The sequence below is a fragment of the Akebia trifoliata genome, chromosome 3, assembly GCF_017979445.1.
Source record: "Akebia trifoliata isolate Shusen 1 chromosome 3, ASM1797944v1, whole genome shotgun sequence".
Taxonomy (NCBI): Eukaryota; Viridiplantae; Streptophyta; class Magnoliopsida; order Ranunculales; family Lardizabalaceae; genus Akebia; species Akebia trifoliata.
In genome coordinates, this window is record NC_141377.1 from 24,411,541 (window position 1) to 24,439,399 (window position 27,859).

General features: G+C 33.8%; 2 protein-coding genes and 1 long non-coding RNA gene across 3 annotated transcripts in view; all 3 read right to left on the reverse strand.

Annotated features, from left to right (window-relative positions):
* LOC147406180 (HEAT repeat-containing protein) overlaps positions 1–20,428 on the reverse strand; it is a 34,801-nt gene extending 14,373 nt beyond the window's left edge. The window contains exons 1-4 of the mRNA XM_086434144.1: positions 20,080–20,428; positions 15,685–15,837; positions 10,450–10,628; positions 6,343–6,450 (exon numbers count right to left, since the gene is read on the reverse strand). Of these exons, the coding sequence (XP_086290270.1) occupies positions 6,343–6,450; positions 10,450–10,628; positions 15,685–15,837; positions 20,080–20,278 (639 nt within the window). The 5' untranslated portion in view covers positions 20,279–20,428. The remainder of the gene's footprint in view (positions 1–6,342; positions 6,451–10,449; positions 10,629–15,684; positions 15,838–20,079) is intronic.
* Positions 20,429–20,632: 204 nt separating this feature from the next.
* Positions 20,633–26,143, reverse strand: LOC147406181 (uncharacterized). The gene is made up of 3 exons (XR_015176345.1): positions 25,879–26,143; positions 21,518–22,303; positions 20,633–21,422 (listed from the first exon to the last, which is right to left on the reverse strand). It is a non-coding gene; the product is annotated as an uncharacterized LOC147406181 (long non-coding RNA).
* Positions 22,569–23,632, reverse strand: LOC147406182 (L10-interacting MYB domain-containing protein-like). Its single transcript, XM_086434145.1, has 2 exons — positions 23,292–23,632; positions 22,569–23,209 (listed from the first exon to the last, which is right to left on the reverse strand). Exons 1-2 carry the CDS (start codon positions 23,607–23,609, stop codon positions 22,589–22,591), a joined length of 939 nt encoding a protein of 312 aa, XP_086290271.1. The 5' UTR covers positions 23,610–23,632; the 3' UTR covers positions 22,569–22,588.
* Positions 26,144–27,859: the final 1,716 nt, after the last annotated feature.

A 27,859-nucleotide genomic window follows, 5' to 3' on the forward strand; every position in this document is an offset into this window, starting at 1 on the left:
CTACTCAAATCCTTAACCCAATCCCCAACCAGAATTCCCTAAATCCCCTTATTTACTGTTCTCCCCTCACCGTCCTGCATCAAATTTGGAATCAGAGACTAGGTTCAGGCAACACAAATTAGTAGATAGCGTTGAAGGGAGATGAACTCAAAAGAGATGTTCTCAAAAGATTTGAAAAATATATTTTCAAAATTACGTCGAACGCGCTACTCTCAAGCATATTTTCGCATTGTCCATGACCGTATTATAAAGGAAAGCAAAGAGCATAGGCAATTAAGTTATTTATGGTATGAGTTCAGACAACAAAACTTGTGCTCCAAGTACAATCATTTTGGATACTTTAAATCAGAGTACTCGAGTAGGGATAATGGGACAAATGTGATAAAAGTCCTGCACCTAAACTCAAGGTGAGTAATGAAAAAATTGATGAAGAAATCTATAAGCCTGATTTATGCGAGAGTGAGATTTACGAGTGTGAAACATCATTATTGGTTCTTGAAGAAGAATCTAAGTCTGAAGAATTTGAACAACTGGCAGGAAATTGTGGATCCACAACATACTTTGCTTTTAACACCAATTTGATCCCATGACAAAGAAAATGTAGATAATGTTTTAGATAAATCAGTGAGTTATGTCAACTTTGGTTCCTGTCAAAAAATGAGAGTTCAAATTTGATTCAATAATGTCAACATTTGGGAAGAGATTGAACTGAAGACTCAACTTCGAGATGAATTAAAATGAAAGACCCCACCCTGGGATGCATTAGTTGAGAAACAAGTTTGAATCAGATTACATGTGGATTACAGAAACTTCACTTGTTGGGGAATTACTACAATTTTATTTTGCCAGTGGTGAAATCTTCCCAACCGAGGAGAATTGATGGGGATATCAAATCTTGAAGGGCAAATTTTAGTTTCAATTTCAATTTCTATTTTAGGGCTTATTTTGATGTTTTATTGGCCCATGGTCCTATAGTACAATATTTAAAGACAATTTAGAAACTTTAGTTTATCTTTTATTAAAATTTATTCAGGTTGAAAAATTAGGAGAGAGAAAGTTACGAAAATTAGGTTATTTTATTTAGTATTTTAGTTTTATTAGGATTCTTGGTTGATTTTCTATCTTTATAGATTGTATTAGGGTTCAATTATGGAGAGACTAATGGAATAAATAAAATGTTTTCTTTTGAGTGTTGATGCATTCAATGTGGTTGATGCCATGGAAATCATTAGGGTGATTCCAAGGTAAATATCATTTTTTTCCTTTCTTTAATTTTCTTATTATCCTCTATCTCTTCTTCAATCCATCTTTTCTACATTTTTTTTTTAATTCGTGAGAAATCAAGAAACCATCAAGAACTTTTTAATCTTTTCAAGTTTCAAGAAACCAATCTATAAACTTTGGTATCACCGTCCTGCATCATTTGGTACTACCACATTTGACCTTTTTAGGTGGCGTGGTGTGCCCCTTGCTCTTTTCATGATCTAATGGATAGTAAGGTAGTTATTAGTATGGGTTTTTTGGGCTTCAAAAGTAAATTGTGGAGCTTTATTCCGTTTGCGATTTTTTAGGAGATTTGGTAAGAAAGGAATCTTAGGACCTTTGAGGGGAAGGAGTCTTCGTTTTAAGGAATCCTTCTATCTATCTTGGGTTCTTTATTTTTGTGGAATAAGGTTTTTGGGAATCTAAGGGAGTCTTCTTTGAAGATTTTGTAACCAAGTGGGAGTAAGGGTGTAGTATCTCAGATTAGGTTGGGTTTTGTTTCTTTTCATGTTTGTAGTTTTGTTTTGTTCTTTGCTTCATGATCATCTTGACCATGCTTTTAATAAAGATCTTTGATTTATCCAAAAAAAAAACTTGGAATTTGAATACATGAATCTGAATCTTCAAATTTGTGTGATTGCCCTAATTTTGTTATTTTCAATATCAATCACACACACACACACACACATCTTATCGTAAGTATCCCCATCCTTCGGGCAAGACTAATCACGCACATATTGATGGGACATCAAATCTTGAAGAGTAGATTTTAATTTTTATTTAGACTTTGTTTTAGGGCTTTAATTTTATGTTTTGGGGGCTTATTTTGATATTTAGGGTAGTTTTGTAATTTTAGTTTGTCTTTTATATAAGTTTATTAGGGCTAAAAAATTAGGAGAGAGAAAGTTATGAAAATTAGATCATTTATTTGGTGTTTTAGTTTGATTAGGACTCTTAGATTTATTTTCTTTATATAGATTGTATTAGGGATTTTCTTTTAAAAACAAGAAAAAATTTGATGAATAATGAGTTTCTTTCATGGAGTGAAGTGAGTTCCTTACAATTTTGTGTGATTCCGAGAAACTTTTGGTGTGATTCCAAGGTTCTATCTTTCTATCCCATCTATTTTTCTTCTAATTTTTATTTTTATTTTTATTATTTTTTCTTTAACTTGAATTTTTGATTGTTGAGTCTCAGTTCTTGATTCTTGAAACCTACAAACCTCACCCTTAATACTTTTCATATTTCCTTAACCATTAATCCTTACCCTACAAACCTTAACCTTTAAACCCTTTTCATCTATCTTACTGAAAATGTCATAATTGTAAAAGAAATTAGTTTACTTTTGAGTTTACCCTATCTTAGCCTAAATCTTTAATCTAATCACCAATCAAATTTCCCTAAACCCCTTTTATTTTCCCTAATCCTACCCAATCCTTAATCCAATCCTAAACATAATTTCCTAATTCCCCATTTTTGCTCTTTTTCCCTCACCATCCGACATCATCTTTGGTATCAAAGACTAGGTTCAAACAACACAAATTAGCAGATCGCGTTGATGGAAGATGGACTCAACAAGCATGTTCTTAGATGAACTAATAGCTACATTGTCAAACTTACGTCAAACATGCTACTCTTGGGCCTATTTCCGCATCACTCATGATCATATTATAAAGGAAATCGAGAATCACAGGCAATCATATGATCCATGGTATGAAGAGTTCAGGCAACAAAACTTGTGCCCCAAGTGCAGTCGTTTTGGATACTATAAATCGAAGTGCTCGAATTGGGAAAATGAATAAAATGTGATCTACGTCCCTGCGCCTAAACTCAAGGGGAGTAATGGAAAAATTGAGGAAGAAACCTATTATCCCGATTTAAGCAAGTGAGATCGACAAGTGTGAGACATCATTATTGGTTTTAGAAAAAGGATCTAAGTCTAAACAATCTGAACAATTGACACAGGAAATTGTGGAACCACTACATCCTTTGATTTTAACACCGATTTTATCTCATGAAAAAGAAAAGGTGGATAATGTTTTGGATAAATCAGTGATTATGCTAGCTTTGGTTCCTCTAAAAAAAATGAGTCCAAATTTGGTTTGATGTTTTTAACATTTGGGAAGAGATCGAATTGAAGACTCTTAACTTTGGTATTAATTAAAGTGGAAAACACCACCCTAGGATGTATTTGTTGAGAAGCAAGATTAAATTGCATTTGGATTATAAGGCCTTCATATGCTAGGGAATTACCACAATTTTATTTCGTCAATGGTGAAATCTTTCCCACTAAGTAGAATTGATGGAGACATCAAATCTTGAAGAGTAGATTTTAATTTTTATTTAGATTTCTATTTTAGGACTTTAATTTTATGTTTTTGAAGTTTATTTCGATGTTTTATTGACTCGTTGTATTAATATAATATTTAGGGGTAGTTTAGTAATTTTAGTTTGTCTTATGTTTAAGTTTATTAGGATTGAAAAAGGAAAGAGAAAATTACGAAAATTAAGTTATTTATTTAGTGTTTTAGTTTGATTGGGATTCTTAGATTTATTTTCTTAATATAGATTATATTGGGGATTTTTTTTTTAAAAACTAAAAGATTTAATGAATAAGAAATGAGTTTCTTTCATGGACTGAAGTGAATTCTCCACCATTATTGATGTGATTTCAATGTTCTATATTTCTATCCCTTCTCTTTTTTCTTCTAATCTTTAGTTTTCTTTTTATTATTTTCTCTTTAACTTTCTTGAATTCTTGATTCTTGAGTCGTGCTTCTTGGTTCTTGATTCTTGAAACCCATAAACCTCAACCCTTAATACTCTTTTCATATCTCCTTAACCTTTAATCCTTACCCTCTAAACCTTAACCTTTAACCCTTTTCATATATCCTACAGAAAATGTCGTAGTTGTAAAAAAAAAATTTACTTTAGGGTATACCCTATCCTAACCCAATCCCCAATCAGATTTCCCTAAACTCCCTCATTTTCCCTTATCCTACCCAAATCCATAACCCAATCCTAAACATAATCTCCAAACTCCCCATTTTCCCTCTTCTTCCCTCACCATCCTGCATCAAATGTGAAATCAGAGACTAGGTTCAAACAACACAAATTAGCAAATCACGTTGATTGAAAATGGACTGATAGGCATGTTCTCAGATGAACTAACAGCTATGTTGTCAAACTTACATCAAACATGTCACTCTTGAGCATATTTCTCATTGTTCTTGTTCATATTATAAAGGAAAGCGAAAATCACAAGCAAATATGTGATCCATGGTATGAAGAGTTTAGGCAACAAAACTTGTTCTCCAAGTGCAATTGTTTTGGATACTATAAATCGGAGTGCTCGAACTAGGATAATGAATCAAATGTGATCAAAATCCATACGCCTAAACTTAAGGGGAATAATAAAGAAATCGAGGAAGAAATCTATGATCCCAATTTAAGCGAGAGTGAGATTGACAAGTGTAAGATATCAACATTGATTTTAGAAGAAGAATCTAAATCTGAAGAATCTAAACAATTGGCATAGGAAATTGTGGAGCTGCTACATCCTTTGATTTTAACACCAATTTTATCTCATGAAAAAGAAAAGGGAGATAATGTTTTGGATAAATCAATGATTATGCTAGCTTTGATTCCTCTAAAAAAATGAGTGTCCAAATTTAGTTCCATGTTTTTACATTTGGGAAGAGATCGAATTGAAAACTCAACTTCGGGATGAATTAAAGTGGAAGACCCCACCCTAAGATGTATTGGTTGAGAAGCAAGTCAGGATCAGATTGCATTTGGATAATAAGGACTTCAAATCTGGGGAATTGCCACAATTTTCTTTCGTCGGTGGCGGAATCTTCCAACCGAGGAGAATTGATGGGGACATCAAATCTTAAAGAATAGATTTTAGTTTTTATTTAGATTTCTGTTTTAATGCTTTAATTTTATGTTTTTGGGACTTATGTTGATGTTTTATTGGCTCATGGTATTAGTATAATATTTAGGGGCAGTTTAGTAATTTTAGTTTGTCTTTTATCTAAGTTTATTAGGATTAAAAAATTAGGAGAGAGAAAATTACGAGAATTAGGTTATTTATTTGGTGTTTTAGTTTAATTAGGACTCTTATATTTATTTTCTTCATATAAATTGTATTATGGATTTGTTTTTAAGAAACAAAAAAGATTTGATGAACAGAGAATGAGTTTCTTTCATGAAATAAAGTGAGTTCTCCACCATTCTTGGTGTGATTGGAAAAAATCCTTGGTGTGATTTTAAGGTTCTATCTTTCTATCCCTTCTATTTTTTTCTTCTAATCTTTATTTTTCTTTTTATTATTGTCTCTTTAACTTTTTAAAATTTTTGAATTCTTGAATTCTTGATTCTTGAGTCTCGATTATTGGTTCTTGGTTCTTGATTCTTGAAACCTACAAACCTTAACCCTTAACCCTTAACACTATTCATATTTCCTTAACTAGTAATCCTTACCCTATAAACCTTGACCTTTAACCATTTTCATCTATCCTACTAAAAATGTCGTAATTGCAACAAAAAAAAATTATTCTACTTTTGGGTTTATCCTATTCTAGCCAAAATCCTTAACCCAATCCCTAATCAAATTTCCCTAAACCCCCTTATTTTCCCATATCCTACCAAAATCCTTAATCCAATCCTAAACCAAATTTCCTAATTCCCCATTTTCCTTTCTTCCCTCACCATCTTGCGTCACATATGTATGTATCAATGCAGATTCATACACATTATGCATATGCATATATTTGTGTCTATGTGTGTGCATAAGGTGTGAGGTGTACTCTTCACCCAAAAATGTGCACCTCACTCATTCCTCATGCTAAGGCACACACATCTTCATCTGAGGCATACACCTCAGCTGTTTTTACATGTTTTTCCTTGCACCTCAAGGCATTTTTATGAGGCTCTCCTATAACCTTTAAAATGTACTTTGCAGAAAAAATGCAATATATTACAAAGAAATAATTTAAAGGAATATATGATTTGCAATCTCCCTAAGAAATTTCTTGATAAGAAACTCAGCAGTCTGATCAGCATTTTATGAATTACCTCAGCAGCCTCTGCAGTCGATGAAAGGTAGTGATAATAATAATGGCGCAAAGCATCTACTACACAAGCAGGTGTGTTCTGCCAAACATCAAGGTTCTGGTCTGTAACCTGCAGGAAAGGCATAGACAAGTTAGGATAATGTTCCAATAAATAGGAAAACAGAACTGCATCTAAGATAAATAAATGCTGAACGTACATAGAAGGTACCAGTAATGTCAAAATGAAGTATTGGTGCCCATGTTGGAGCCCAATTTTAAACATTGGTGAATGTAAAAGAAAACGTAGGAAATATAACAATTATAGGTGTGGATAAATACATATGTGATTATTAGCTCAAAGCTTTTCAATAAAACTTCTTAAAAAGTGATAGAACGTAATTCAAACATGTGGACAATTTGGAATTTTCCTTGATTACCATACAAGGCTTGTTAAGGAAGGTGGGGGGGCAATCGATCCCATCTCTGTTCCTCCATTATTACCTGTCTTACTCATCCTCTTATTTCTCCTTGAATCTTAACCTGCAACTTGGTATCCAAGGAAAAAGTGGTTGTTACACCATTCCTGTGAATAGAAGACTCTTTTAGACCATGATTACCTTACTGACGAGGTCAATAGTAACTGGCAACACCAAATACTCCAACAACCCATCCATATATATATATAGGCCTCGTTCTGGGGCCAACTATTTAGCCAATGTTTTGACCACCACATCTTGTCATACATGGGTTAGAAGTTTCAAAATGGGCTGATGTTTTATGAGGATGATCTCTATGATGAGGAGATACTCCTCACCAAAAATCAGCCAATTCCAAAACTTCTAACCCCATGTTTATGAGTTGAAGAATCGTGAACCGTCCATTTTTTGTAAACCACTTTTGACGGGGTTAGAAGTTCGGAATTGGCTGATTTTTTGGTGAGGATGATCTCCTCATCATAGAGATCATCCTTTCCAAGCCATGTCGGAAAAAAACGTGGTGGCCAAAATGTTGGCGCCCAAACAGCTCCCTACATAGATATATATCGGGGAGCGTTCAAGGGACATAAGTAAAAACATATATAAAAAACAAGCATTTTTTCAAAATATGGACTCGAAGTTTCGGATTGAGCTGATTTTTTGTGAGGGTGATCTCTATGATGAGAAGATCATCTTCACAAAAAATCAGCCCAATCTGAACCTTCTAACCCCATCAAAAGTGATTTAGAATATGGACCGTCAATTTTTACCAATAATTTGTAAACCACTTTTGATGGATTTAGAAGTTTCAGATTGGGCTGATTTTTTGTTTGTAGGGATCATCCTCACAAAAAATGAACTCCATCTGAAACTTTTAACCCATATTTTAAAAAAATGATTGTTTTTACATATGATTTTACTTATGTCCCTTAAACGCTCCTCATATATATATTTAGTAAAAAATCGACGGTCCACATTCTAAATCACTTTTGATGGGGTTAGAAGGTTCAGATTGAACTGATTTTTTGTGAGGATGATCTTCTCATCATAGAGATCATCCTCACAAAAAATAAGCTCAATGCGAAACTTCTAACCCATATTTTGAAAAACTGATTGTTTTTTCATATGTTTTTACTTGTCCCTTGAATGCTCCCTATGTATATATATTTGATGACGGGGCTTTTGGACCCATAGGGCCAACAAACAGAGATGAGGCAACTGGCCTCTTAGAGCACCATATCTCGCCCAAATCCCCTGGGTACATGCAATATCGCACAAACCACACACACACAACTATGTGGATTGGGTTCAACACAAAAAATCAGCCCATTCCGAAACTTTTAACCCATATAGGACAAAACACTTTGGCTAGGAAGTTGGCAACCAAACACACTACCCTATATGGGTGCGGTTCATGGGATAACAACTGTGACAACATCTATGACAACGGTTTTTGTCTTTTATGGGTTAGAAATTTTGGAATGGGCTTATTTTTTGTGAGGATAATCTCCTCACCATAGAGATTTATCCTCACCAAAAATCAGCTCAGTCTGAAACTTATAACCCCATCAAAAGTGGTTTATAAAAATCCGTTGTCATAGATGTTATCACAATTGTTGTCCCATGAAGGTTGGGATTGGGGGACAGCTAGTTGTTACAACTTTTGCATTGCCTAGATGCATCCATTTTACAAGATCCAACAGCATCTAACGTTGATGTAAAAAGATTGAAAAAATGGAAGACATCCGGATGGTATTGTAAAAAATGTAGTAACAAATAGTTGTCCCTTGATCATGGCCTTGTGTATATATATATATATATGGGTCAAGTTCAGCGGCCAACATTCGGGAGCCAAACTTTGTCTTATATGGGTTAAAAGTTTTGGAATGGGCTGATTATTTTGTGAGGATGATCTCTATGGTAAGGAAAGATCATCCTCACAAAAATCAGCTCATTTTGAAACTTCTAACCCCATCAAAAGTAGTTTACAAATTAACGGTAAAAATCGACGGTCCACAATTCTTCAACTTGTAAATCCCTTATGATGGGGTTAGAAGTTTCAAAATGGGCTGATTTTTTTATCTCCTTACCATAGAGACATCCTCACAAAAAATCAGCCCAATCCAAAATTTTAACCCATATATATATATATATATATATTATAAAACACAACTGAGTTGGTCAATTGAGAGACACAACCCCTTGTATGGGACCCACTTTATTGTTTTTTTCTTTTTACCCCCTCAACTGTATTTTCACTGCTCTAACTTAAATATATTTTCTCTTTGACCGCTTTTAACCTATTTTATTGTTTTTCATCTTTCATCCCTTTAACCTCAAATTTCTTTAATAATACCCTTTCAACTTTATTTTTTTTTACTTTTATGCCCTTAACCCTCCCATCAAACTATAGTTTTGTAGGACCCACTTTATTTCTTTTACACTTCACCCCTTATAACTTTACTACATTTCCTCTTTTACTCCTTTAAGTCACTTTATTGTTTTTCATCTTTTACCCCTTTAACCTTAAAAAATTTCAATAATACCCCAAACCCACTAATTTTATGTTATGTTCACGGGTCGTGTTAAAAAATTTCCACTACGTACTCCAACTTCACTTTTTTTTTTTCTTTTACCCCCTTAACCCGAAAGAGGATACCCATGCCTTAAGCACGGGTGAACTCTATATATAGATATATGAGCAGTGTTCGATTGCCAAAGTTTTTTCCTATATGGGCTAAAAGTTTCAGAATGCGCTGATTTATTGTGAGGATGATCTCTATGGTGACGAGATCATCCTCACAAAAAATCAGCCCGTTCCACAACTTCTAACCCCATCAAAAGTGGTTTACAAATTAACAGTCCATGATTCTTCAACTTATATACTAAGGTTAGAAGTTTCAGAATGGACTGATTTTTTGTGAGAATGATCTCTACGCCCTAGAGATCCTCACAAAAAAATCTGCCAATTCCGAAATTTTTAGCCCATACAGGACAAAACACTTTGGCTATGTTTTTTGCCACGATCAAGATCCGGGTTCTATATGGGTTAGTAGTTTTGGAATGGACAGATTTTTGGTGAGAGGATGATCTCTATGGTGAGGAGATCATCCTCACTGAAAATCATCCATTCCGAAACTTCTAACCTACATAGGACAAAACATGTTGGATAAAACGTTGGATCCCGGTCCTGGTGTATATAAATAGAAAATATTGTGAGATAGAACTCTTGTTTTGTTTATTAAATGAATTTAGTTATGTTTCTGCTGCAGTATATTGTACCATTGTCAAAAATCATTGTATTATGTATTTATCATCATATGACAGATTTCAAATCCCGAGATTGTAACACTTAATCATGGGTATGATAGTTCGAATTTGGGGGTGTAACAATGTCTATCTCTAGTAGCAAAGTAATCAGTGTTATTGTACTTATTAGAGGCAGCAAAAAGGAAGAGGCCACTGTTGAATATCAACAGTTAAGATCAGCAGTGACCTATATTTAATTATGCTAAATATTAACATTATGACTTATATGCTAAATATTGGTATTGAGCACCATTTTCAGACAGGTGTACTAGATGCATCCTGTAGAAATGCATTGAAACAACCTGGAAACTTTAGAAGAAATCTAATAGATAATTCTCACGCACCTCTTCATAAAATGTCATTGCAGTAAGCCGGTATCCTGCTAGAAGCAAGTATTCCTTTATAGCACAGTTAAGATCTCTGCGTTCATTTTCCTTCAAAGGACCAAAATCAGAAAAGAGGGTGTCCCTCTTTTCCAGTTGAAAATTTGGTCCCTCACCCACCGAAGCATCTAAACCCGACCCTGTAAAAACAACTCAAGAAAGTAAAGAAGCTTATAAGTCTAGTGTCACAAGGCAACCCACATCATTCACAAAAGTACTGAAGAAACCAAATAGCACCTCCAGTAACATGCCATTACAAATAGTTACACTGTCTACTAGTGATACAACAATCTCAAGCATGGCTGCAAACTCATTAACAATCAAAGCATATGTACAATGTATAGAGTTTAGGAAGGTTTTTCCAATCAACTAGTAATTACATTCAAGTTTGCACATCCAATGTTGATTTCAAACTCCGTTGTTTAGCCACATATAACCGTTACATGAAAGTTTAAATAAGTACTTTATGATCATTGATTTATCTATCAATCATTTGTGATCTTATTTCACGAATCTCGAGGTACATCTATAAAATTTGTTGTCGACAAATTTCTAGCACGCCCGATGGGACTATTTCAACCTCTCATTTTTCAGTCAACTGCAAAAACACCAACAACAACATCAATGGCATCTCGCACCGCCAATGTTATGGCACCAGCTACTGCTGAAACAGGTAAGAAAATCCTTTTCTCCAACTCTAAATCTATCCAGGTTGTCAATCGCGATCATCCTGTGACACGAACAATGACGAAAACTAGTGGTTCCAAACTGGTTGAGCCTTTCCAGCATCACTCCAAGAAATATGCCATAAAAACGATACTCGCAACAAAGACATTGTGGAAAACAACTCATCGAATTCTGAATCCGATTTGAAGTCAAGTAAGGGATTTTCTAGATCTCTACAATCACTTCCCCGTCGCAAACTCACACCTCTATTAGAGCAGTGATGACAGATGGAGCACTAACGATGGAAGAATAAGTAGTCCAGTTGGCAAACACCATCAATAGGTTCACAAAAACAATGTAAGAAAAGGACATTCAAATTGCCACCCTAGTCAGCCATTTGGAACAAAAAGACAAAGAGAATGAATCAAGTGTTGGACCCTCGCATCTTCCAAGATTCATTCCAAAAACGTACATACCTCCGCTTGAAGAACAACAACAAGGAGATTATTCCGGCTTGCAAAATGTTGCGCGAGACCCACCACAAGTATTTGTCACTTCGTTTTCTATTCAACAAATGCAAGCAATGATCACTAACACAATTCGCGCTCAGTATGGGGGCATGCCACAGTCATCATTGGTCTACTCCAAACTCTATACTCAACGCATTGAGCAAATGCATTTTCTGGCAAGATATCAACCGCCAAAATTCTAACCATTCGAGGGAAAAGGCAATCTAAAACAGCACATTGCCCACTTCGTCGAAACACACACTTGAGGGGGCATTTGTAGGCATCAAAATGTAAACGGGCCTCGTCGCCTTCCGAACTAGCGAAAAGCCTTTAAATCTAAAATGGGCCCACACATTTAAATTAAGGTCCATTGACTGGGACGAGCCTTATATAGTTTGAATTTGGGTTTTCGCAGATAAAAACCATGATCTAACAAATCCAATTGATCAGCATTAATTATTGGGCCCATACAACCAACAAATGGGTTAGCCCTTGGTTAAGCCCAAAACCTATTAAAATGGGTTGGATCAATAATCAAATACCATTTAAACTGATTATGTAAAATTCGGTTAAGTTAGGGGCATATTTGAAAATATCCTCTTACTTTAAGTCTATAAATACTAGAGCCTCTCTCATTTAGAGGGGAGGAGAATCACTTTCTTAGAAGACAGAAGCTCTCCCACTAGAGAATCTCTCAAGCCATCCTCCAAAGACAAAGCACAATTCTTTAAGAGACTCGAACTCCAATTAAAGAGAAGATCAAACTCAAATCCCTTCTCTAGAAACCAAGAAATCCTTCTTAGCCAATAAAGCACAAAGTCCAAAGAGAAGAAAATTTACAGAAGATCAAGCACAAACAAAGCTACCATCAAGGCAACCTTCTCAATTAATCACGCGCAAAGTCTAGAGAGAAAAAAGCTACACACGTCATCTTTATTTTTGTACTTGACCGTTAATCAAAGGAAAATACTAAAATTTGTACTCCCATTTTTATCAAAATCAATATAAAATCATTTGCAATCTAATTTCACGAATCTCAAGGTAGATTTGTGAAATTTATTGTCAACAGATGTAAAGATCTGAATTGAATAGCATAGAAAAATTCATTAATGAGAAGTAATGTGCAAACGTGGTTGTGTGCTCTTCTATGTTGGGGCAAGAGATATTCAAAGCTTGCTGCTTCTGTAAAGGAGGTCCTACGTCATCAATCACACTGGATTCCAGAGATCAGGTTGCAACCTCCACCAATATCAAGGAGGTTATAATTTCATTGAGCTTTCTACATTGCTTTTAAGAAATAACCAATTCAAACCTGTCTGAAGAGAGATTAGTGCTTGATTTGAACTGAATTTTAAAGATTGATTTGATTGACATTGAATTCCATTAATAGATATACCCAAGAAGTTGACATCTTGTGATATTCCTTCTATCAAAGCAAGCTCTAATTCCTTAGAAAAGGTTTCAAAACTTTTACACCTGAGAGAAGTGGAAAGTTGATATGATCATTGTTGGGGTGTATGTGTATGGTGTGTGATAATGCCCTAAATACTACAAATTACCCTATTAACGATAGGGCCTTACCTAACTATTTCGCATATAACTCTCAACCTACATGTAAACTCATATAGTTTCTCTCCATCATTGTATCGTCGGATCTCTTACATATTCTGGGATCTATTCAGATCAATAGATATGTATATTGCATGTCCCATGCATAACCACTCTAGAGTTTTTTTTGAACTCTAAGATCATGATTGGGATGACTAAAGATTCAAGATCATGAAGATCCCGAGGACCAATAATGTGAAACACAAATCAAGTCAACAATAATGGATTCCAACAAAAAAATTTGTAATTATTTAGGTTGCAGCTCATTTGGGTCTAGAGTTACAATTTTATCTCATTTATTCATTGGGATTAGTTTTAGATTCAATTATTTTATTTTTGATGTATTTTAATTGGACAACTCAGTTAGCTATGACACTATAATACATCCCATGCATAATTCATTCCAATAACCATATCAGAAATTTTTCTGGTTTATAGTTTGTTGCCAAGATTTAAAATAGATCTTTTTTTTTCTCTTTCTCTAATGTCCTTATAAAACTCATCAATCTACCACCAAGACTTGTAATGGTCCTTTTAATTTAGAGTGTTTTAGCAACAGGTAACATGAGGGAGGGAATGGGATGAAGCGTAATATTTTCTAAATGAGAGTAAAATGTGACAACATTGCAAGTGATGGGGGATAGAGTTAATGAGATCAAGAAAGGATGATTGAAGAGAGTGGCTCGTAAGTAGGGATAAAAAATTCATTGTGCGCTCTTATCACAAAAATTCCTTTTGTTGTGTGCGGGGGCTTTGGAAAGAGGTGAACAGAAGGGTGTTCCAGAGAGAGGAAAAGACTCCAAGAATTCATTTTGGCTATCTTGGGTTGGATGTTTCTGTGAAGCAAGTTGTCCAAGAGTTTGAAGGGGTGTTTTTTGAAAATTTTGTTTTTAAGGGGGACTCTCTTTGCCATATGTAGCTAGCTTGGGGGAAAGTTTCTTTTTGTTTGTGTTGTTTCTTTCTTTTGCTTCTTTTTTGCTTTTTCCTTTTTGTTATAAAGGGGCCACCTCGGCCACTTTTTCTTTTCTTTATTAATTAATAATTAATAAAATCTTATACTTATAAATAAAAAGTTAAAAATATAAAAATCCATATCCAATGGCTTGCGTGGATGACTAAAAGATAGAGATTTATTTAAGGAAGTGAGCAACTTTCCTGATTGGCAAGGATTTTAGTGAAGAAGGTAGATCGATGTTATGCCAATTACAGCTGTACACATTCTCTTGACGGCCATGGTTATATGATTTAAATAAATAAACATATAATAAGCTTATACAGTTACACCATAAAAGTATGAAAGTAACACTTCCAATGAAGCGACCACAATAATCAACCTCACAACAAGTTCTCTACTCTAAAGAACCAAAATTCTAATGTGTCATAAAGAAAAGAAAATAAGTGTTCACAAGGCAGGTGCACGAAACCTAGTTGACATTTGTCAAATTCTTTTCATTTGGGAAAACTAATGCAGTGACAAGATGTGGAGTGGAGGGTCACACAATATTGCCAATATCATTGTCCAAAACCAATTTAAAAGGAGGATCTGCTTATCAAAAAAAAAAATTTAAGGAGGATCTGCTTATTGGCATGATCCATTATCCTTTGTGTGGAAAGTCTTGTCTGGATTTAAAACTAGTGATTGTCCTAATTATATTATAAATCAAATCTTGCGTCTCTCAAGAAAGGTTGTTAAGTAGACTTCTTGTGTTTATATGTGACTGTTATATGTAAATTAGGGGGAGTGGGAAAGGGGTGGCCCATTGAATATGGTAAGAGATATTTGGACTAGCATAGGAAAAATTGATTTAATGAGAATTTCGAGTGCTCATCTAGATGTGTGCATCTCTAGGGGTTGAGATAGTCAGATATGCCTCCTTCCTTGAAAGAAGCTAAGACTTTCCCTTACCCATCTAACCCATTTCTACATATCAACCTGCAACCTTCAACAATGCTGGTCCTAATGACTAATTTGTTTACACAGATTTGAAAAGATCTTAGTCCCCGATAGGATTTAAACTTATGTTAAAGGCTGCACCAACCATGCTCTCAATGGCAGTGTGATGGAAACTCCTAGCCAAAAGGTATTCCAAAAGAAAATCTTCAAGAAATGAAAAGAAATTGTTCATCATGATTTTAAGTTCAAGCTTTGTCAAATTAACACCTTAGATCATCCATCATATGCTAGTAACAATTCAGAGAGATTATGTTTGCAAGCTCCATGGAGAGGAGATTAAATGTCTATAAGACTTAGATAAACAATGTGCCATGTTTAACTTGTAGACAGCATTATTCACAAAGATGATGCACCATTAACATGTTTAAACTTAGCAAAGAAAATTTTATATGTCGAAGACACTAGATAGAAAAGGACATATCACTGTAACCATAATGGCATCAAAAAGGGAAGACTTACCACTCGATTCAATCACAGGGGATACAGCTCTCTTTTGCAATTCTGCCTTAAGTCTCAAAATATCTTCTTGGGCTAAACGAAGCTCATATTCACTGATTGCCAATTTTTCTTCAAAAATTTCTTTCTCTTCTAGCAAACTCTGAGGGTCTGCAACTGCTTCCATAAAAAAAAATGGAAACAGAAATTACTTCGTTATGTTTCAAAATTGATAACAGTAATAAAAGTCTTGGAGAAATAATTTTCATCCAGTCAACAAGTTCCCTATGCTACTTCATCAAAAAAAAAGCGGATGGAAAACAAGGAATAAAGATCAAAAAAACTACAGAACTATAGCAAAAGCCAAGAATCTAGACCTGGTACTACATCAATTATCTTATAATTAGGTTTTGCAACCAACGTGGCTAAGCAGAAAAAGATGCCCATTAGCAGCTTAGGTTCAACTTATTTTGCTGGCTGACCATTTTCATTTTTCAAATTATCACTTGCCTGAAAAAACCACCCAGTTTTAAGACTTTTCTCTTTGCCCATTTTTAACTTTCATCTTCTATTCTAAGATACCAAGACATGGATACAGACATGCTACAAAATTCCGTTTAGTTTCAGTTTGTCTAGGCAGAAGCATCTCACAATTAGGCATGGCAGAAATTGATGGGGACATCAGAAATGAAGCAAGTAGAAAATTATGTTTGATTCATTTGATACAGAAGGTTTTGGCTTGAATCGGCGAGACATTGACATATTCAAAGAAAACAAAACACTAAGGATTTAAAAATATATATATGAAAAAGAAATATTCAAATCCAATGGAGAGACATCACTACGTGAAAAATGATCAAATTAAATGGCTAGACATCACCAATAATGCTGATTTTTGGTATGCATCCCCATCCAGAATTGGGTCAAATATTTGTGTGCTCGTGAATCCCTGCAAGAGGCTGCCTCTTGGCATTCCATTGGAGGATGATCAGAATTGGTATTAGAACAAGTTTAGTCACTGTCAAAAGTGTTAGAAGAGCCCCAAATTTTTTACCTAATTTCAATGAAACACTCACCACAAAAGAGGCAAGAAAAAATATGTTTACGGTCTAAAAATAACCACTTTCCAACTCCTGTGGTGATTGACGTGCTCGCCAGTGACCTTTTTTATGCCTGACAAAGTCTTGAAAGTTCCCACATAAAACAAATTTTTAGCAGTGTATTGAGTCAGTGCTTCACAGTGTGACCTAAACATGTCTCGGCAAAACCAATCCCAAATAAAGCATTTACCCTAGGTGAAAGCAAGGTTTGATTGAACAAATCTACAACTTAAAAGATTGGGTTGGCCAAATCAGATTCAAATCTAACTTATACTTGAATTGAAGAGAGACTTCACCAGATTTCGAAAGAGCAAAAATAAAATGTGTGTATGGCTTGGTGTACCAATATCAGTCCGTCCTCAACTGTTGGAGGCCCAATCAAAATCATGGAATCAGCTTGTTTATTTTTTCATCACTCATCTCAAGAGCAACCATAAGGGCACTTTGTACATATTGCAGTAATATAATTCAATGCATCTATCATTGATGTTGCTCAATTCAAGGGTCAATGATTTCCAATGAGTGTAAAGTGGACAAGTCTGACATCGGAAAAGTGATCTGTAGAATTCAGTTTTGCATGTTGACCTTGATTCTTAGTCTCAATCTCAATAAAGGATTTGGAGAAAACTAAGGGTATGTTTGATTGCACATGGAAAATAGGGTGGAAAATCAATTTCCATGGAAAATGACATTTTTCAAGTGTTTGATTGCACATGGAAATGGAAATTCATTTTCCACCCCAATCAAAAAGTCCACCAAAACATGGATTTCACTTTCCCACCCATATGGTGGGAAAATGAAATCCACCCATATTTTCCATCCTCAATTCTTCCCTACCACCACCATCACCATTACACTAACCTCGCCGTCGTCACCATTGCCGTCGCCGTCGGCTCTCTCTCTCTCTCTCTCTCTCTCTCTCTCTCTCTCTCTCTCTCTCTCTCGCTTCTTCTCCATCCCTCACCTCCTCCGCCACCACGTTCTCCCCCCATCTTCCTCATCATCATCTTCCTCACTTACCTCCGTCGCCGTCGCCACCGCTACCGTCGTCACATCCTCCCCCCTCCTCTCTTCTTCTTTTTTCTCATATTTTTTCCATGATTTTATCCAAGTAAAATCAAACAATGGAATTTGATTTTCCAACCCTACCTATTTTCCACAACTATTTTTCCATAAATTTCAAATTCCATGGAAAGTGACTTTCCATGCAATCAAACATACCCTAAATGGAAAATGTAGATTGTGCTTCCTGTTGAACTCATAGACATTGTTAATATGGCTTCTTGGGAATAGAGTTCACCATCCTTGGTGCTTCAAGACCATTGAGTAGAGTTCAAGAAGAATACCTATCATCAAAATATTATCAGCAAAACTTGAGGCCAAGTTTTTTCTAAGCAGAGGAGAATTTGATGTGCATCATTTGCAGCACCATAAGAGATGAACAAGGAAGATCTTGCGCGAAATGAAGCAAACAGAGGCCCAGCAAGAGTAGTCTATGAACTAGGAGATATTAAAAACTTTTGAATGATTGATTTTTAATTGTGTTTAGGTTTCGTGATTTTTACATAATTTTTGGAAGATGTGTGGTTAAGGTGATTTTAGACGTTTAGGAAATCCTACAGTTGGGAGTGACCTAGAGTTTTGGGGTGTGATACATGTAACTAGCAAGTGGCCTTGTTTTCACTATACTTATGTTTCCTTCCTCTTTTGTTTGTAGTTCCTAGCTAAGTCACCCCAATCTTTTAAGCTTCTCCCCTTGTACTAGCTTTATTTGCCAAGTCTTAGTAAAATTTATGCTCGAGCAAGTACTTTTTGAGCAATCTGGGATGGACAGGTGGGAGAGATGCTTCTCATAAGTTCCTTCCATTCGGCTCTTTTGACTGAAATTATAGTGTCTTTCCCATCTTCTCACATTTGGGGGGCAAAGGTTCCTTCCAAGGTATCTTTTTTTTTATTTGGTTAGCCACTTCTGACAAAATCCTCACACTAGATCACTTAATAAAGAGAGGGTTTGTTATGCCAAATTTTTGTCACTTGTGTAAGATAAAAAGTGAATCGGCAGATCATATCTTGGTGTATTGTCCATTCGTCCATAGATTATGATCTCACTTTCTCTCCTTATTCTGAATCAGTTGGATCATTCCAAAATCAATAAATTCTTAGTTCCAAGTTTGGATTTAAAATGTGTTCCTGGGTAGGAAAAGAATTCTTTGGGCTTGCTGTTTTTCTTTTTTTTCTTTTTTTGCCATTTGTAGGGGAACTTGTTAAGAGAAGAATAGGAGAGTCTTCCAAGGGGTGTGGAGAGCATGCTCCAGACTTGATTGTGCAAATACTACTGCTGTGGTTTTATTGAGGAAAATTAGCTCTTGAATTGAAAAGGAGTGATTTTTCTAGGAGTTGTTTTTAAATGGGATTCTTTGGGTGCAATGTAAGAGGTATGTTGATTGTAGGCTGGTTATCTCGACTGCCTATTGTAATAGAAATAAATAAATTTCACTTATCAAAAGAAATAAAATTATGCACCAAATGTTAAAAAGAGGAGAAGGAGTTTATTATTACATTTGAATGTTATATCTATTGTGAGAGAGTGCACTAATTCCACTTTGTATGTAATGGAGTCTTCGTGGACACAGTCAAGGAGTCCATTCATGAACTCAAGTCAATCACACTGAGAAGTCCACAAAGGCGACTTCAATCAATGGTTTATGATCCCGTCATCAATGATTATAGAGGTTGAAGACCCCCATTCATCACCTATCACTCCTATTCTCAACCCATAAATGAAATCCTTAATTTCCTTCTTGTTTTTCATTTCGTTTTTCCTATAGTTTCAATTTGGTAGTGTAACCAAAATTTTCCAAATGCATCAAATGTCTAGATATGATTCATTGATTCTCCTGCTTTTTTAATTCTTAGTTTTAAAAGTAATAAAGTTATTATTTTTTTAAAATAATTTCATCTATTCTACCACACTTCCCGTGAAAAATCAAGATCCAATTGATTACTTCGTGATTCTAATCAGAACTAATTACACTCGAATACAAGCAAGGATGTTGTTCTTTCATGTCACCTTGCTCGCTCAAAAATTGCAATTTAAATGAATTATGCCATGCATTCTTCTATGAAACGTGCGCAATTGAGAGTAAGATCTTCCTTATGAACCCAAATTATACATCAAAAACTATTAATTCAACAAATTAGGAAAACAAATACTCAAAAGAAAAGATGTAACTGGGAGAGATCGAATCATAGAGATTTAGAAACAAATCAAAACCGCAATAATTGATAGAGAGAGAGAGAGAGAGAGAGAGATCGGTACCTCGAAGAGTGTTGAAACGTGAAATCTGATCTGGAGGGAACTGAGATGGATCTGAGAAGAACTCCTTGAGTCTGATAGCCTGCGCGTCTCTTCCATCATCGAGAAGCTCATGGAGCAACTCGAACGCAGAGATCAAGTAGTTCTCTTCAAGGAGAAAATTGACGACGCAATTGCAGAGAGAAGATTTCTCAACATCCATCAGATCGATCGCTGGAGATCGCAAATCTTAAATCGTAGATCAGAGCATAGTAGTCGCTCGATTCTCTTTCTTCTTAAATTTTTGCAAGAAAGATTTCGAGCTTTGAATGAAAGATACAGGAGAAGTGAGAACAGCCTTACGATCTTAATAAATCCTAAAATGAAGAAGAAAAATCTCTAAGCGTGGCTTTGATGAAAGAGGAGTTCTTTGGTACAACAAGATGCAATTGAAATTCAAACTACGTGGCCCTTATTTGTCCACATGGTGCACATAGCGGATTCTACTACAAGCCCAGTAATAATCATCCATTCATACTTAGGCTCTGTTTGGAAAAGCTGTATGTAAAGTTGCTGATGCTGAATTAAGCTGCTGAAACTGAGAGAAAGTTGCTATTGCTGTTGCTGAAACAACTTGCTGAATTGAGTATATTGTTTGGTAACATGCTGTCTAATTGTGCTGTTAAGATATTGAGCTATTTGGTAACATGCTGTCTAGAAATTACTGGATGAAATTAAAAATAATATTAAAAAAAAGATTATTTATCTAATATAAGTAATAATATGTTAATAATAAATATAAACATAAGATTTAATATTAAAAATAAAAATAAAAATTCATTTTCATTTTTTCTATACTAACATATTTAATGTCTATCAAATAAATAATAAATAATTAAATAAAATTTTACATCATGTATATATGGCATTATAAATTTGTTGAGCAATCTCATCTCGTACAATATTCATATCAGCAACCAATTCATCATCAACTTCATTTGGTGTCGTATTAGATGCGCTTCCTCTATCAATGTCAACATTTTCATCCTCATATTGTGTAAACCAACTATCAGTAACTGATTGTTGTCGGATAAAATTATGTAAGGCCATGCACACACATACAATACGTATCTGAGTCACAAAAGAGTATGAAGCCATCCGTTTTAAAATCGGGAATCGTTTCTTCAATACACCGAAACAACGCTCAATAACGTTTCTACATGAAGAGTGATAATAATTAAACCACTCCTCCTTCGTTCTTGGCCCATTTCCTCTACGAAAATCATGAATGTGATACCGTGTATTACGATATGGTGCAAGATATCCTCGCATATTTTGGTAACCCGCATCAACCATGTAATATTTTCCTAAGATAATTAAGATATTTTTTTCAGTAACTTTAAATTACCTTAATGGATATAAAAAATATCAAAAATAAGAAAATAAAATAATATTTCATTACCAACAGGAGGATGTGGGAAATTCAAACTCGGATCGCTAAGCGCAGATTGAAAGACTCTCCAATCATGTGCTGAACCTTCCCATCCAGCCAAAACAAAAGTGAACTGCATGTCAAATGAACAAATAGCCAAGACATTTTGTGTACATTCGGTCTTTCTTCCTGATCGAAATGGTATTTGTTTGTCAAATGGTATAACTACAGGTATATGAGTCCCGTCAATTGCACCTACACAATCCTGTTTCATTTAAAAGTAAACATTAAATAATTAGTATGTTATTGATTATATTAATTCAAATATTACATAATTAATTACTTAAACCATGGAAAATATCGTCGATCTGCTAATATTTTTGGTGGTGTGACGCTCAAGTCAGGTGCTTTTATTAAGTCATGGGCAAAACTATATAATGCTTGCAACACGTGATGAAAATATCGGCTTATCGTTTCACCAGAATGTTGGAATCTATCTTGATTATTTCTATTTCTAACATTATGCCCAACTGTATATAAAAAAATTGCAATTTGTTCTTCAACTCTTACCGTTCTACTATCTTGAAGTAATCCTCTATCTCTCATAAAATAACATAATCTATTGAAGACATACTTATCCATACGAAAATTGTCATAACAAGGCACTGGGTTGTCTGAGTCAAGTATTTCTCTGACATATGAATCACCAGAAAGTAGTGAAGTTCGACATGGTTGCTTCATGCGTCGATTCTTTATACGGTAGTAATGCCACAGTAAAATAAAGAAGAAAATTTTCTTCTTTGTGATATCATCCATCTGTTATTGCATACATGTAAATCATATGATTATAAACATATAATAATTCATAATTATCAAATCATATAGAGTTTAAATGAAAAATAAAAAATTTAAACAAAATATTTCTACCAATCATAACGTAAAACTATTAAGTACAAAATGAATTTAAAAATTTAATAAACTTAAATAATATCTTCTAACAACTATGGTAATAAATAAATAAATAAATAATATCACTATTCTATTATAACATTTAATAGAATTTATAATCATAAATCTACCCTATCCTTAAAAGATTATCCATTACAAGATCCCATGAGCCTCTTCAAACTTCATTTTAATCCATTCTGATGCAGACATGCGGTCAATATCCATCAAGCCAACAAAAATCTCCCTGTTAGAAGACTCTTTGAACAACTTGTCAATTAAAAACATCCATACTGGTCCACATCGATCCATATCATTGAAAGTACTTAACAGGTTGATGCATGAGATAATAGAAGTGTCTTTCTTTGTGCTCTGTGTCATTTCTTGTTTTTTTAAATCCGTCTCTATACTATCAGCCATTACACAAAGTATTCTATTGACTTCAACATCGCCCATTTTTGCATTTCTTTTCGCATTCACACTTGTGGTAGAAGAGGGGTCAAACTCATTCGATCTCTTAGGACGTCTTCTAGGTATCTCTTCAACAGATTTTTCAACTGGATCAATTGAAGTATTTGGTGTTGACCCTTCATTCACATTATCAATATCTGCATCTAAATCATCAAGAGAAACACGACTATTTTGCAAGATTGAAGAAGACGTCTCGTTTGGGGTCATACAATGTTTTTCAGTTGCAACGGTCCCACCAAATATTTGATCTAATTCATCTTCGTACTCTAGTGCCTTATATCGAAATTGATTGGAATGTTTATTTAACTGATAAAAGATATAAAATGTAATCAGAAAAAAAAATTAACTAATACATTTAACTTCAATTATTATATGAAAAAAAAATTACCAAAACATATGACTTCCATTGTTCATCAGTTGCTTCAAAAGATCCTGTATTTACATCCCATCCTAATCCAGATTTCATCATGAGATTCTTCCACGCTTTCCATCTATCCTTCACATAATCCCAGCGATGCTTGTATTGAACTTTGGTGTAAGATTTTTTTGACTTTTCTTCAAAGATAGTTATAAAATAATCATGTCCTTTTGAAGTTAGACCCCCTCCTCCTTTACCATACTTTTGAACTACTTCAACATAACATTGCACCCAAATTTTATGTGTTGCTGAATCCCAATATGCCTTTACTGATGGTTGACTAGACATTATTTTGATAAAAACTACAAAAACAAATTTTAAATTAAAAAAAAATTAATAATAAATTAATTCACATACAAATTTGTCTATGCATTAACCTGAAATAATAAAATATCATAGCACTCATTCAAATAATTTTACTAATTTTTTATTATTAAAAAAATATTCATAGAAAAAATAAAAAAATCTAAGCAAAAGAAAAAAAAATGAGAGAGTTTCTAATGGCACCTCAACTTGTACTTATTCTCTACCATTCACATATTTTCTTTATTTATTACTAAAGTTTGCCTCAAATTATAATGTCAACATAATAAAATATTATAACACTCATTTAAATAAATTTATTAGTTTTTTACTATTAAAAAAATGTTCATATAAAAAATAAAAGAATCTAAGCAAAAGAAAAGAAAAGAAAATGAGAGAGTTTCTAATGACACCTCAACTTGTACTTACTCTCTACCATTCACCTATTTTTTTTATTTATTACTAAGGTTTGCCTCAAATTACAATGTCAACATAATAAAATATTATAACACTCATTCAAATAATTTTACTAGTTTTTTACTATTAAAAAAATATTCACATAAAAAATAAAAGAATCTAAACAAAAGAAAGAAAAAAAAAATGAGAGAGTTTCTAATGACACCTCAACTTGTACTTACTCTTTACCATTCACCTATTTTTTTTTATTACTAAGGTTTGCCTCAAATTACAATGTCAACATAATAAAATATTATAACACTCATTCAAATAATTTTACTAGTTTTTTACTATTAAAAAAATATTCACATAAAAAAATAAAAGAATCTAAACAAAAGAAAAAAAAAATGAAAGAGTTTTTAATGGTACCTCAACTTGTACTTACTTTCTACCATTCACCTATTTTTTTTTTTTATTACTAAGGTTTGCCTCAAATTTCAATGTCAACATAATAAAATATCATAACACTCATTCAAATAATTTTACTACTTTTTTACTATTAAAAAAAAATTTATGTAAAAAATAAAAAAATCTATGCAAAAGAAAAAAAAATGAGAGAATTTCTAATGGCACCTCAACTTGTACTTATTCTATACCATTCTATTTTCTTTATTTATTACTAAAGTTTGTCTCAAATTACAATATCAACATAATAAAATATTATAACACTCATTCAAATAAATTTACTAGTTTTTTACTATTAAAAAAATGTTTATATAAAAAATAAAAGAATCCAAGCAAAAGAAAGAAAAAAAAAATGAAAGAGTTTCTAATGGCACATCAACTTGTACTTATTCTCTACCATTCACCTATTTTCTTTATTTATTACTAAGGTTTGCCTCAAATTACAATATTAATATAATAAAATATTATAGTAATCATTCAAATAATTTCAATAGTTTTTTACAATTCAAAAAAAAAAAAAGATTCATATAAACCTAAAACAAAAGAATTTAACGTGTGTCCTAAAGGGGCACCCGATAATAAAATACTAAAAATATATATGAATACACTTAGATTTCTTAGGAATATCTTCACATCTTAATGATTTGTTGGACACTAAAATTTAAAAAAAAAAAATTAAACAACACGAAAGTGCTCACTTTTAAAAATAAAGAGCTTTTATTGCACACCAATCCATAATAAATCAGCAAATAATTATATAGTTGCTGTAGCCTTAGCAAAATTTAGTGTGACAGTAGTAACTCTCTTTTTACTCTCTTTCTAACCCAATCAATTTTTGTGGCTGTGGTGTACATTGGAATAAATTAGCAAATAATTGTATAGTTTCTGTAGCCTTAGCAAAATTTAGTGTGACAGTAGTATCTCTCTTTTTACTCTCTTTCTAACCCAATCAGTTTTTGTGACTGTGGCGTACATTGGAGTCCAATCTCCTCCTCCAATATCAAATTCTCTAAAAGGAAAAGGCACCCAAAATCAGTCCTCCACCATGTTTGATCTCCATCACCACCACAAATTTTTCACTGCAAAGTGTAGAAATCTTTATCATCTCCACTCAAAGATTTATCTTCCTCTCAAGAGAACATCAATCTCTCTCAAAGTTTCAGGTTTGTCCCAAATTTCTTCATATTTTACCATTCAATTTCAAAACAAAATTCTAGTTTTTTTTTCCTACTTAAAGAATTTATCTTTCTTTAGTTTTTTTGTTATTTCCATTATGATCAAAAGTGATAATTAGAAGATAGAGATTGGAGAGCAATTGCCGACTGGAAATTTAAGGTTTTGAATATTGAAAGAAAAAAAAAAAAAAAAAAAAAAATAGAGGAACGTTGCTTACCTGACAGAGATGAAGATGGAGAAAGAAAGGTTCTTTGTTGTAAGAGAGAGAGAGAGAGAGATATGACGCCAAATTTTTCCCTTTTATTTTTGTGGAGCCGTGTGAGATTGCGGAGCCTCGTTAAAGAATTAGAAGTCGAGAGAATCGGAAGATTTTTCCGAATGAAACGGAGTATGAAAGGACTTCTTATCGAATCCAAACACTCAAGTTCCTAAACCAGAACGAGTTCGGCGTGATTTTAGCCGTGCGAAGGTGTTTCCAAACAGAGTATTAGTGGTGGTGAATAAGGAGTATTTTTTGCTCCCTACATTTTTCATCACGGAGCTCACAGACTCTCCCGCGCGTGCCACGTCATACCCCACAAGGGTACTTTTGTAAATTAGAGATATGTAATACACGCGGACTTATTTGATTGGTGGATCCCGAATTTCTGCAATCATTAAGAGAAAAATTTTGTGAGCAGAAAACTTTTGGGTAAATAAAGCAACGATGATTCCAAGGCCAACGCTATATCAGATCACATGTAAATGTAATAAACTCACGAGACACCTGTGTTGAACTTTGGCGCTGAGTCTCTCTCGAATTAAGGGTCAGGTTGCAGCTGAGGGAGCACACATGAGTGCAATCACATGGGTAAGCGTGATAGATTCTCTCTAAAACAAAATTGTGTATATAATCTCAGTAAAAAATAAATGCCCTTAGTATAAAAGGAAAACATTACTCTTTAAAAAAAAATGCCCTTGTCATGAAAGTTTGAAATCCTTGATTACCGCAAGTACAATAAAGATTTAACTTTTAATTTTGATTTTTTATGTTGAAGATTTTGAGTCAGGCTCAAAGAAATTGGAACAAAATATTTCTTTATGAAATTCATCATAGAATCTGTTCTTTTTCCTCGTCGGTTCGCTTAGGGACATGAAGATCTTCAGATCAATCATAGACGAGATATTTGTATCCACTGAGTCTATATTTGATTCAAACTGGATATTGAAATTTGATCATTCGGACTTCTGATGTTTTGGTTCGAACCACCTTTTAGTTTTTCAACTCAATAAATATTTTCTTTTATTTTTTTGGTTGCTCTAGCTTTTGCCTAGATTGTCTTTTCAAGTTTCAATCTAGCGAGCGTGTTCTAAATTTTGCCTAGATCGCCTTTTTAAGTTTTCGATCTAGCGAGCTTATAATTTTTTCTCTTTTCTTTACTCTGATTGTTGTCAAGGCTATCTTTTCATATTTTCAACTTTGCGAACTTGTCTTAATTTTTGCCTAAGTTTCCCTTTCGAATTTTCAACTTAGCAGGCTTTTCTATTTGCTCTAATTGTTGCCAAAGCCCTTTTTTTGGATTTTCAACCTTGTGAGCTTGCCTTAATTTTTGCCTAAGTCGTCCTTTTGAATTTTCAACCTAACAAGCCTCAATTTTATTTTTCTGTCATTTTGAACTTCTGAAGTTATTGTCTGATCATGCTTTGCTACCTTCCTTGACTTTTCGCACGGTACTTAGGAGGACTTTCATGGGTAAGCTTAGAATTGGGCAAAGAAAATAATTTTGAAGCTCAAAAACCCAAATGCCCCTCATATGGCATTATTTTCTTTTTCTTCGAATTTTTTTCCCCATTCTGAGAATATTTCTTTTTTTTTAATTTTTCTTTTTGGATTTTTTCTTTGTGGGGGAATTTTTTTTTTATTTTGATGTGGTCCGGCCTGAAGTAACTTCTCAGGTTGCCTACGTATCCAAGAATTTTAGGATCAGACCAAAGTGTAATTCGAATTCTTCCTTCCCCTAGGTTAGGTGATCGGGCTGAGAAAGAAAAAAAAAAAAAATATATATATATATATATATATATATATATATATATATATATATATTTTAAAGTTGCAAAGGGCTAAGAAATGAGATAGGAAAATTGATTCGGCCAAAGATGACCTCCTTAAATGTAGTACCGCTTGATCTGATTAAGGTTGGTTAACTTTGGTAGTTCAA

Excerpts from the sequence above, each read along its gene's own strand:
- LOC147406182 (XM_086434145.1), bottom strand. The coding sequence starts at position 23,609 with ATGTCTAGTCAACCATCAGTAAAGGCATATTGGGATTCAGCAACACAT. Across the intron at positions 23,210-23,291 it reads AATGGAAGTCATATGTTTTG|TTAAATAAACATTCCAATCA; the intron begins GTAATTTTTTTT and ends ATCTTTTATCAG.